The 12,331-nt window shown below is 40.8% G+C and overlaps 1 protein-coding gene across 2 annotated transcripts in view; it reads left to right on the top strand.

The window, feature by feature from the left end:
* The window catches only part of B4GALNT3 (beta-1,4-N-acetyl-galactosaminyltransferase 3), a 103,586-nt gene that overhangs the window by 55,588 nt on the left and 35,667 nt on the right, over window positions 1–12,331 (top strand). For both annotated transcript variants that reach the window (XM_058190261.1, XM_058190262.1), the window contains exons 4-6: window positions 8,375–8,470; window positions 9,338–9,428; window positions 11,597–11,697. In XM_058190261.1, the coding sequence (XP_058046244.1) occupies window positions 8,375–8,470; window positions 9,338–9,428; window positions 11,597–11,697 (288 nt within the window). The remainder of the gene's footprint in view (window positions 1–8,374; window positions 8,471–9,337; window positions 9,429–11,596; window positions 11,698–12,331) is intronic.

Below are 12,331 nucleotides of genomic sequence, written 5' to 3' on the forward strand. Positions count from 1 at the left end.
CCTCAACTTATGACCACAACTGAGCCCCAAATATCCATTGCTAAGCAAGCCAGTTATTAAATTTTTCCCCATTTGACAACCTTTCTTGCCACTGTTGTTAAGTGAATCACTGCAGTTGTTAAGTAAGTAACATGGTTGTTAAGTGAATCTGGTTTCTCCATTAACACTACTTGTCAGACCTGCTTGCAAAGGGCGATCACATAACTCTGGGACACTGCAACCGTCATAAATATGAACCAGTAGCCAACCCTCCAAATTTTGATTACATGATTATAGGGATGCTGCATCATAAGTGTGAAAAATATTCATAAATTACATTTTCAGTGCCATTGTAACTTTGCATGGTCACTAAACAAATGGTTGTAAGTCGAGGACTACCTATATAATATATCTGGTTTAATCATGAAAACTATAAATCATAAGTTAGGGTTTTTTGGTTTTCTGCAAAAAGTCCATCAGGGGTTTTTAGTCAGCAATAAATGTAGATAACTGTCATTTCTCTAATCAAATAAATCTATCTGGCCATCAGTGAGATAATATACTTCTAAGAGATAGAGGACAATTGAATAATTATTATATAATTAATAATTATATTACAACATAGGGGAAAAGGCTTTGGTTAATTCCAGTGATGGGTTTCAAAAAGTTTTACTACCAGTTCTGTGGGTGTGTCTTGGTGGGCGTGGCATGGCTTGGTGGGCATGGCTTGGTAGGCATAGCAGGGGGAAGGATACTGTAAAATCTCAATTCCCTCCCACTCCAGGGGAAGGTTACTGCAAAATCCCCATTTCCTCCCCATCAGCTGGGACTCAGGAGGCAGAGAATAGATGGGGGTGGGGCCAGTCAGAATTTTTACTACCGGTTCTCTGAACTACTCAAAATTTCCGCTACCGGTTCTCCAGAACTGGTCAGAACCTGCTGAAACCCACCTCTGGTTAATCCCCTAACTTTACTCAGCACAATGTAGCCCAGTTTTGCTTCTGCTCATTCACAGGGGTCTAGGACAACTCTCCACGGCCAAGTTGCCACAGCCAACCCTCCGCGGCCAGCTTGCTGCAGGATAAGGTTTACACTAATATCAAAGAAATGGTGCAATAGAATCATTAAAGAAAGGATGCAAAAGGGAGAACAAAATAAAATGTGAATGACAAAAATTAAAATATTTTTAAAAATTATTTTAAATAATTAAATTGAATTGTTGAGTTGTCCCACTGAGAGTTGGCCACGACGAATTGTCCTGTGACGAGTAAGCCCTGGCGAGTTGTCCCATTCCGCATTCACCCCATCCATGCTTTTGCTCTTTGATGCTCACCAGACTCTGCCAGGAAACTGCCGAAGAAATGAGCTGCAGCTTTTGAGGTTACATGTGTTTTTCTCCTCAGCTGATTTCTCTTCTAAGCCTCCTTTTGGTAACAGTCATTGGCCTTCCAAACTCTGCTGCATAAGACTGGCTGTTGCTCTACTTGTTGGGATAAATCTTATTTGATGAGTGATTTTCACTTAGTAGCTGGTTTCTAGACCAGCGGTCACCAACTGGTGGTCCGTGGACTACTAGTGGTCCGCGAGAAAATTTTGGTGGTCCGCAGAAAAATCATTTGCATTTTTAATATTGCACTAAATCAGGGGTCCTCAAACTATGGTCCCTGGGCCAGATACATGCAATGAATATTTGTGTTGCTGCAGAGAGTCTCCCCCTTCAGGGTCTTCTTGTGTGGGTTGGAGGGGGGCAGAAATTCTAACTTGGAGTGCGCTTCAGCCTCCTGGTGCAGGGCTTTGGGTGAAGGCTGGAGGGAAACGCTGCTGATGGCAAAGAGCCGGAGGGCCTCGTTCCAGTGGGACTGCATCATGGCCTGGAACTGGCTGACCATCTCAGCCCGCTGAGCCTCCAGGCGCCGATACTTGGCCTTGCATTCCCGCAGGTCTTCCCTCTGCTTGGAAAACCTATGCTCGTAGTCCTCAATGAGGTGCTTCTGCTGAGCCTCCTTCTTGGTCAGATCCAATTTGAGCTGAGCCAGCTGTTTTGCCAATTCTTTCTCGTGGTTGCTGCTTAACTCCAACAACTACTTCCTATTGGGGCCCTAAGGAGCCAGGGGAGGAGTGGCTGGCAGGGGAGGGGAAAATAGAGGCTGGTGAGATGCCCCTCAACATGAGTGACATTGAGTTGGCCACGCCCACCCAGTCACATGACCACCTAGCCACGCCCACCCAGCCTTTCATTAGGCAGATCATATTAGTGGTCCGCAGGATTTTAAATTATGAATTTAGTGGTCCCTGAGGTCTGAAAGGTTGGGGACCCCTGTTCTAGACTCATCTGGTTCAAACCATTGGTCTTCATACAGTATGTCCAAGTGCCCATTTCTTAGATTGTTTTGTTCTTTCCTTGCTTCATGGCTCTGTTGGATGTTTTTTTCTTCTTACCTTCCCCGAGTAAGTCACGTTACTGACTTCTGTTAGAATCCACTATGTTCACTAGAGATTTAGACGCTACATTTCTGGGCCAGGGATCTGTGGGGAGATGAAGAGAGGATGATTATATGGGGCTTGGATACAGCTTGTAAGAGTTAGAAGAAGAAGAAGAAGAAGAAGAAGAAGAAGAAGAAGAAGAAGAAGAAGAAGAAGAAGAAGAAGAAGAAGAAGAAGAAGAAGAAGAAGAAGAAGAAGAAGAAAAAAGCACGCCTGAGAAGAATCAATATCCCAATGTGTGGTGGCAAAACTTTATAAATACTAGCTTGAGGTAATGTGTTAAGAAAAAAACAAACAGAAGGGGTGCAAATATAATAAACGAACTTTATATTTAGAAGTAGATGTGCATATTTCAAGGAATACATTTCCTAAAGTTTACAATAATCTGAAACATATTAGATTGTTTCCCTAAAGATCTATAAATTGTCAGCTGTCTGAAGGCCATTTATAAAATGTAGAATAAGGAAATATTCTCTGTAACCTCCATTTTTTCTTTTTCTCACAATTCCTTTCTGCTTCACAACATGTTGTACGTGTCCTTTATCTTTTCTGAGGAAGCTTGTGACCTACGAAAAAATTTGTTACGGAGAAATGATTAGGGATTTGCTGGCTGCACAAGAGCTGTCAATCACAAGATCTGTCAATTTGTTCTTTCATGTTGTTCTACAGAATCTATTCTCCTCATAAAATTTGTCCCCAAAGAAGTGGACATTAGAAGTGAGAACTTGAAATCCATTTTAAAAAAAAACTATTTTATACCTCCTGCTTGTAGGTTGATTGGTATATTTATGATGCTCTGTGTAAAACCAGCAGTGCCTACAAATGTAAGTCAGGATACTCATACATTAGGATTCAGTGCCAGTTCCAAAATATGTTTTTAAGGTGTTGGTAATGTCCATAAGGTAAAAAGGTAAAGGTTTCCTGTCCAGACATGTCCGGCTTTAGGGCACGGTGCTCATCTCTGTTTCTTAGCCAAGGGGGACAGTCTTGTTGGAAGACACTTTATTTAGTCATGTGGCCAGCATGGCTATATAGCAAAGGTGTTACTTTCCCGCCGAAGTACCTATTAATCTACTTGCATTTGCATACTTTTGAAGTGCTAGGTGGGCAGGAGTTGGGGCAGGAGCAGGAGCTCATCCCGTTGCGCAGAGGTTGGGACTTGAACCAGGGCTCTCTGTGTCTTTAACCAATGAGCCATGGCACCCCCTTAATGCAGTGGTGAAATTCAAATTTTTCAAGCTTCCCTGCCCCCCCACATGATGCAACTCTGTGGAGGTTGCAGGCAATCTGTTTACTATTTTTAAGAACACTCACTCTTCCTCCTGGACTTCAGCTGCCCTAAGAAGGTCTTTCAAGGAGAAAGTTAGTTTGACAGCTTTGTGGGTGCTTCTCAGTTGAATCGTTTGAATTATTTTATTTTATTTTTGAACATGAGTAGACATCACTTTATTTTATTTCTTTTTATATGGTATGAGGCGAAGGGATTTTTTCCCCCTCTCTCTCTCTAAGACTTGCAGTACAGAGCATGGGATAGTTTCTTTTATCTTCTTCTCATCAATGGAAATTTGGCATAAGATAACTTAGTCACTGGCTGCTTTTTTAAGGAATTAAGAAATGAAAATGGTGAAAATAGTCTACTTACTAGTCATTGCCCTTCAGAGTAAAAAAATTACCGGTAGTTGTTTTCTAGTACTCATTTAGAACTGAGATTCTACATCTAGATGGAGATGTGTTAGTCCTCAGACAAGACAAAACTTCATAAAGTTCTCAAGTTAAAGTTTCTATCTAATTTGGCTTCATTCTGGACCTTGGAAATCCTTAGATTATATCCCAGTTCTGTTGCTGCTCATTTACCCCTTTAATAAAATGTAAATGGCGATTGCACCCATCACCCAGAAGAAATTTGAATAAGCTATGGAGAATATTGATAACAGGGAATTGCTACTGATTTTAGGCTTTGATACGTATTTTCAGTTAATTGACTATCTCGTTCATAATTTACACTTTATAATACTTGCTTTAGAAAAAACATTGGTGTCAGGCCTGGAAACCATACTAGACTTTAGGGTTCCAGACGCTGCCACATTTTTCCCCTGAGGGGAAGAAGGCGGGTTGAGGGGTATGGTAACATTCTTCAAGCGGTCAAGGTCGGATGGTGTTCACATCTGCAGGAAGAGTGGCGAGAAGATATTCGAATGAACTGGGAGAACGTGGGACCATGTGACCAGCAAAGGGGTTAGGGGGGTGGGACTCTTGGGGTTTGTATAACTGGGAAAAGAATCCGGAAGTTCAGTTTTGGAATTTTTTTTTTTAATTTACATTTATATCCCGCCCTTCTCCGAAGACTCAGGGCGGCTTACAGTGTGTAAGGCAATAGTCTCATTCTATTTGTATATTTACAAAGTCAACTTATTGCCCCCCCCAACAATCTGGGTCCTCATTTTACCTACCTTATCACTCATCGTGTGCCAGTTTCCTCATGCTAGTAAAGAACTCTGAAAGACAATGGCTTCTGAGTTTTTTTTATGCAGAAGAGGTTTTTCTGGAACCTTGACAATTGGCACATTCCAGTAAAATGTTTAGTATACAATAGTTGAAGCAAAGTGAACCAAGCTGTCAAAACATACCTGTCAGTGTATCTCCTGTGTTATTGTATCAAGTACTATATTTAAAGATGCATTAAATTCAATAATAGAATTAGATAATGTGAATTTCAAAGTTACCTAGAGGTAATATTTTAATTACATGCACCGAATAAGTAAATCTCCACACCTTTAGTTTTTCATAGATAGTTCTATTGCATTTGTCATTCCAAAATATTAACCATGTTGCTGTTTAAATGTCTTTTTTCTCCAACCTGCTATGAGTCTATCTAAAGATAGAAACTGAAGCCAAGAACACAATTAACTTTATTTCTACTTGGAAGCCACTTTTGGACTTTGTCCTTGAGGTGGGGAAAAAATGAAACTTTGATTTTGGATTTTGTCAATTAGATAGGTTTGCTGTTATAGAAATGGCTAGTTTATATTACTTATAATATACTTTTATATAAAAGTAAAAAGTTGAGGTTTGATGCTATTATCTTATTCTACTTCATCAAAAGGAGTTAGAAGTCAATGCTTTTTGTATTTTATATTGTATTTGGATAAACTAATAAAATTTTGAATGATAAAAGTAAGAAATTAAAGGATCCATTATTTTACTTATTTAGGTATTATTTGGATGGAGTCAAAAGAATTAATTGTGGAAATAAAGGTTTGGTTCTGCACCAAGAAAAGAAGGAGGGAGGGAGGGGAAGAGTATGAACAGTTTCTTCCGAAAATGCACAATTTAGATTGAAGAATCACAGTTAAAAAGCATAGCTATCTGAACCTTTATTGACTCACCTGAGCTTTCTGGATAAATTCCCAGCAAGCCCAGGTGTAAGATATGCCTACAAGTCACACACCTCTGGAAGACAGCATGTTGAGGAAATGTTGCATATAATAAGATAAAACATGTATCTACAATTGCAATTCCCAATATTTCCACTATGAAGAGCATTACTTTGCCATCCATAATAACATAACATAACAACAGAGTTGGAAGGGACCTTGGAGGCCTTCTAGTCCAACCCCCTGCCCAGGCAGGAAACGCTACACCATCTCAGTCAGATGGTTATCCAACATTTTCTTAAAAATTTCCAGTGTTGGAGCATTCACAACTTCTGAAGGCAAATCGTTCCACTTATTAATTGTTCTAACTGTCAGGAAATTTCTCCTTAGTTCTAAGTTGCTTCTTTCTTTGATCAGTTTCCACCCATTGCTTCTTGTTCTACCCTCAGGTGCTTTGGAGAACAGCCCGACTCCCTCTTCTTTGTGGCAGCCCCTGAGATATTGGAACACAGCTATCATGTCTCCCCTAGTCCTTCTTTTTATTAAACTAGACATACCCAGTTCCTGCAACCGTTCTTCATATGTTTTATCCTCCAGTCCCCTAATCATCTTTGTTGCTCTTCTCTGCACTCTTTCTAGAGTCTCAACATCTTTTTACATCGTGGCGACCAAAACTGGATGCAATATTCCAAGTGTGGCCTTACCAAGGCATTATAAAGTGGTACTAACACTTCACGTGATCTTGATTCTATCCTCTGTTTATGCAGCCCAGAACTGTGTTGGCTTTTTAACAGCTGCTGCACACTGCTGGCTCATATCTAAATGGTTATCCACTAGGACTCCAAGATCCCTCTCACAGGTACTACTATTGAGCAAGGTACCACATATACGGTACTGGTGCATTTTGTTTTTGGCCTAAATGTAGAACCTTACTTTTTCACTGGTGAATTTCATTTTGTTAGATAGCGCCCAATGTTCAAGTCTGTCAAGATCTTTCTGTAACTTGAGCCTATCTTCTGGAGTGTTGGCTATTTCTGCCAGCATGGTGTCCTCTGCAAATTTGGTGAGTTCCCCATCTATCCCTCGTCCAAGTCATTGATGAAGATGTTGAAGAGTACTGGGCCTAAAACAGAGCCTTGGGGTACTCCACTGCATACTTCCTCCATGTGGATGTAGTTCCGTTGAGGACTACACGTTGAGTGCGGTTGGTCAGCGAGTTACGAATCCATCTGGTGGTGGTGCTGTCTAACCCACATTTTTCTACTTTATCTAGTAGTAGGTTATGGACTACTTTATCAAATGCTTTACTGAAGTCCAAGTAAATTATATCGACAGCATTCCTCTGGTCTACTAATTTTGTCATTTTGTCAAAGAATGCGATAAGATTAGTCTGGCATGATCTGTTTTGACAAACCCATGTTGGCTTTTGGTTATTACTTTGTTTGCTTCTAGGTGTTCGTGATTCGTTGCTTGATTATCTTTTCCAGAATCTTCCCGGTATTGAGGTCAGGCTGATAGGTCTGTAGTTTCCTGGATCTGTTTTTTCCTTTTTGAAGATGGGAACTACATCAGCTCTTTTCCAGTCCTCTGGCAGCTCCCCTGTGCTCCAGGATCTTTGAAAGATATAGTTCAGTGGTTCTGAGATCACGTCTGCCAGTTCCTTCAGAACCTTGGGGTGTAATCCATTCGGTCCTGGTGATTTGAACTCGTCTAGGGTAGACAGGTGTTCACTTACCATTTTCTTCCCTATTTTAACTTGTGTTTCTAATCTGTTTTTTGTAGTGCTGTTTTTGATAGGTTGGATTGTTTTTTCCTTTTTTGTAAAGACAGATGCAAAATATGAGTTAAGTAGATCTGCTTTCTCCCTGTTGCTTGTCATCTTATTGCCACTTTCTCCCAGCAATGGGCCAATTGTTTCCTTGACTTTTTTCTTGTTTTTAACATGTTGGAAGAAGCTTTTTTTGTTATTTTTTACTTTTGTCGCTAGCCTTTGTTCATTGTGAGCCTTAGCTTTCCTCACTTCATCTTTACAGGCTCGGGCTATTTGCTGATATTCTGCCTTAGTTATTTGCCCCTCTTTCCACTTTTTATGTTTAAGGATCTCCATATAAGGCAGAGGTTGGCAAAGTGATACCTTCAGTCACCCCCAGCCCATAGAGTTCACACAATCGGTTTTGAAGGGTCAAATTTAGATCAAACTGAGTTAAATAAGATTATTGTGTTCCTATTTGAAATATCCAGATTTGGGAATCCCACAAGATTTTGGCCATTTTTTAAAAAGAAACAAAAATCTAGTTCAGTGCTTGGAATATGATCCATTTGCAGTACCCATGTGAACCACCAGTCATCCCTAAACACAAGTTAAGAATCACAACTTGCAAATCACCCTAGTTGATTACATTTTCATGGAGAATGCCATGTAACCTTCCTGAGCGGCTCATTTATCTTGTAATCTTTAGCCATTTAGTTGTAAAATAATGTAACAGCTATAGGGGCGTTTTGATAACAAAAACTCTTGCATTTTCATATATCTGCAGTTCCAAGGTCAAGTCAATCTTCATGTTTTTGAAGACTGGTGTGGTGGATCTATTGAACAATTGAGGAGAAATCTTCACTTTCCTTTATATCCTCATGTGAGTATCCTTTTAGGTCCATCGATTGGTAATGTGCCATCAAGTTGTTTTCAACTCCTAGCAATCACATAGATCAGCAGTCACCAACTGGTGGTCCGTGGACCACTGGTGGTCCGCAAGAAAATTTTGGTGGTCCGCAGAAAAATTATTTGCATTTTTTTATATTGCACTAAATCAGGGGTCCTCAAGCTATGGCCCATGGGCTGGATACATGCAATGAACGTTTGTGTTGCTACAAAGAGTCTCACCCTTTGGGATCTTTTTGTGTGGGTTGGAGGGGGGGCAGAAATTCCAAACTGGGTCTGCTTCAGCCTCCTGGTGCAAGGCTTTGGGTGAAAGCTGGAGGGAAGCACCACCGGTGGTGAAGAGCCAGAAGACCTCATTCCAGTGGGACTGCATCATGGCCTGGAACTGGCTGACCATCTCAGCCCGCTGAGCCTCCAGGCGCCAGTACCTGGCCATGCACTCCTGCAGGTCTTCCCTCTGCTTGGAAAGCCTATGCTCGTAGTCCTCAATGAGGTGCTTCTGTTGAGCCTCCTTCTCGATCAGATCCAATTTGAGCTGAGCCAGCTGTTTTGCCAATTCTTTCTCGTGGTTGCTGCTTAACTCCAACAACTGCTTCCTATTGGGGCCCTAAGGAGCCAGGGGAGGAGTGGCTGGCAGGGGAGGGGTGAGTAGAGGCCGGCAAGGCACCCCTCGATGTAAGTGACATCGAGTTGGTCATTGCCCGTGCTCTTTTTCTCTGAATAGCCTTGATCTTATTTCATAATTCCTAACTATTCCTTTTTGTTCTTTCTACTCCATTCCTTTATCTTACTCCAGCTCAATTCCATAATGCTAACATTTCCCTTTTTCTTATACTTCTAGACACGGACTACTTTGAAGAAGCTAGCAGTATCACCAAAATGGAGAAACTATGGATTGCGGATATTTGGTTATCTGCATCCATACAAAGATGGTAAGGGGAGAGTAGAATTGGCTGTACTATGAATAATTTTATAAGTATGGAATATTTTGGCTCTAAGAGACTTCCATAGCTTTGAGATAACACTATTAATCTGGAGAGAAATGTAAAATTTGTTACTACCGGTTCTGTGGGTGTGGCTTGGTGGTGGGGGTAATGTGACTGGGTGTGCATGGCCAATTTTTTTTTACTTTTAAAAGCATTTTTTCTACAATCTCTTCAGCTGAAGAGGTTGTAGAAAAAATGCTTTTAAAAGCCTCTGATGATCCCAGCTGAGTTGCCTGATCGCCAGAACCTTTTGAAAGCATTTTTTTACAGCCTCTTCAGCCAAAGAGGCTGTTAAAAATGCTTTTAAAAGGTTCAGACGATCCCAGCTGAGCCGCGCGATCATCAGAGGCTTTTTTTTTTTACTTTTAAAAACATTTTTTCGGCTGAAGAAAAAATGCTTTTAAAAGTAAAAAAAAAAACCTCTGATGATTGCGCGGCTCAGCAGGGGATGCAGAGGGGAGGGCAGGGATTTTTGCTACCAGTTCTCCGAACCACCCACCGCCATCGTTACCAGTTCGAGCGATCCGGTCCGAACTGGGAGTATGTCACTCCTGCTATTAATGTGTTCTTTATATTTGCTACTCCCTTGTGCAGGCCCACATGTAGATTCTGAACTGCTGCTGAGTAAATACATAAGAGTGTGGCAGAATATATGTCATAGATTAGTATATGCTTAAATCTGTTGCACTAAATTCAAGTCCTTTTTTTAGACAGTGTCATTTTTATTGCAGATTCATGTTTGAATTGGGAGTTATCATGGGTTTCTGGACACAGAGACAGTATTCAATGTTTATCACCTCTTGCTCTATTCTGTATTATTACCCCTTACATTTTCTACTGTTTATACATTTCTTTTGTCTTTTCTGTTTAAAATTTACACTCCTCACCAAATACAGGCAGTCCTCGACTTACAACCACAACGGAGCCAAAATTTCCCATTGCTGAGCGAGACATTTGTCGAGGGAGTTTTGTCCCATTTTCTTGCCACAGTTCCTAAGTGAGTCACTGAAGTTGTCAAGTTAATAGCATGGTTGTTAAGTGAATCTGGCCCCCCCCATTGACTTTGCTTGTCAGAAGGTCGCGCAAGGGGATCACATGACCACAGGACATTGCAACCGTCATCAATACGAGCCAGTGGCCAAGCATCTGAATTCTGATCATGTGACCATGTGATGCTGCAACAAGCGTGAAAACCAATCATAAGTCACTTTTTTCAGTGCTGTTGTAACTTCGAACAGTCACTAAATGTTGTAAGTCAAGGACTACCTGTACAGTACAAATTTGTATAAGCTCCAGAGGTAAGTTGTGTTTGAAACTTCTTTTTTTTTTTTTATTCAAAAAGTTTTACAAAATTTTTTCCCCCTTTCCCCCCCTCCTCTCCCCTCCCTTCGCAACCCCCCTCCCCCCCCCCCCCGACTTCCCGGAACGGGCACAAGGTATAGTTAAAAATAAAACAAACATATGCTAAAAAATTTTCATCCCAACTAAATTATACCCCTACAATCATCAATTCCTAACTTCCCCCAAAAACAATCAAGAATAATGCATCATAATCATTCAAAAACAGTCTGATAACTCTTAGTCTGATATCTACGTTGAATATAGTCAATCCATTTTTTCCATTCCTTTAAGTATCTTTCTTGCGTATTGTCTTTCAAAAAGGCTGATATCTTCGCCATCTCAGCCAAATTGGCAACCTTCAATATCCATTCTTCTATTGTAGGTACTTCTTTGTTTGAAACTTCTTAAATGGATATGTGGCATCACAACTGATGCTAGCTGGACTTCTTTGGTAGATGGTAAAAATATGGATGGTTAAAAAAAGTAAATCGCATTAATACACATTAGGAAAATGGTTCTCCTTGAATATCAGTTAAGAGTGCAGATATATATCCCAAAAGGTTTAACTGTTTGTACTGCTAGCGGATTTATTCCAATTTTTGCAAATTCTTACCATGTGAAATATTAAAGAAACATCATTATATCATTCAATAGAGATGATATTTTTTTGTTAAAGATACATCACTCTGCTTCCACTGGCATGGAACACCATTGCCCATCTTTTTCGAATATTTCTTACTTTTAAATCCAGTTTTGCCTTTAAATTTCTGCAGGTATGTTTCAGTTTGCGATTGGGGCTGATGACAATGCCGAGTTTTGGCTGAGCCAAGGGAAAAACTTCTCAGAGCTTCAACTGATGGCCAGCATAGGCAAGGTAATCAACCACGTTCTTTCAATTCTTTACTTCATGTACAACATACACTTGGTGGCACAGTGGTTAGAGGGCAGTACTGCAGGCTACTTCTGCTGACTGCCGACTGCCTGCAATCTGGCAGTTCAAATCTCACCAGGCTCAAGGTTGACTCAGCCTTCCATCCTTCCGAGGTCGGTACAATGAGGGTGCAGATTGTTGGGGGACAAGAGGCTGACTCTGTAAACTGCTTAGAGAGAGCTGTAAAGCTGTATGTAAGTCTAAGTGCTTTTGCTGTTGCTTCACTTCAAAGGAAAAGAGGGAATTGGTTGTCTGTAAAAATTAATAAATATTATGCACTTGAAATCAATACAACTTTATTATATCGATTTACTATTGAGGTTAATTAATGCTTCAACCATTATATCTTTATGTCTAACAGCTGTCATATATTCTTGAATGGTATCCCATAGTGCAGTGATGGCTAACCTTTTCTGGACTGAGTGTCCAAAGAAATACACGCATGTGCGAGAATGCATGCATGTTTGCCCGAACCCCCAAAATGTGATGTGTGCGGTCCCCGCACATGCGTCCTGCCCCACCATGCATGTGCATGTGGCCCCTCCATGCACCCTAATGCACACGCCCACCTGCACAC

Source organism: Ahaetulla prasina, chromosome 7, assembly GCF_028640845.1.
Source record: "Ahaetulla prasina isolate Xishuangbanna chromosome 7, ASM2864084v1, whole genome shotgun sequence".
Classification (NCBI taxonomy): Eukaryota; Metazoa; Chordata; class Lepidosauria; order Squamata; family Colubridae; genus Ahaetulla; species Ahaetulla prasina.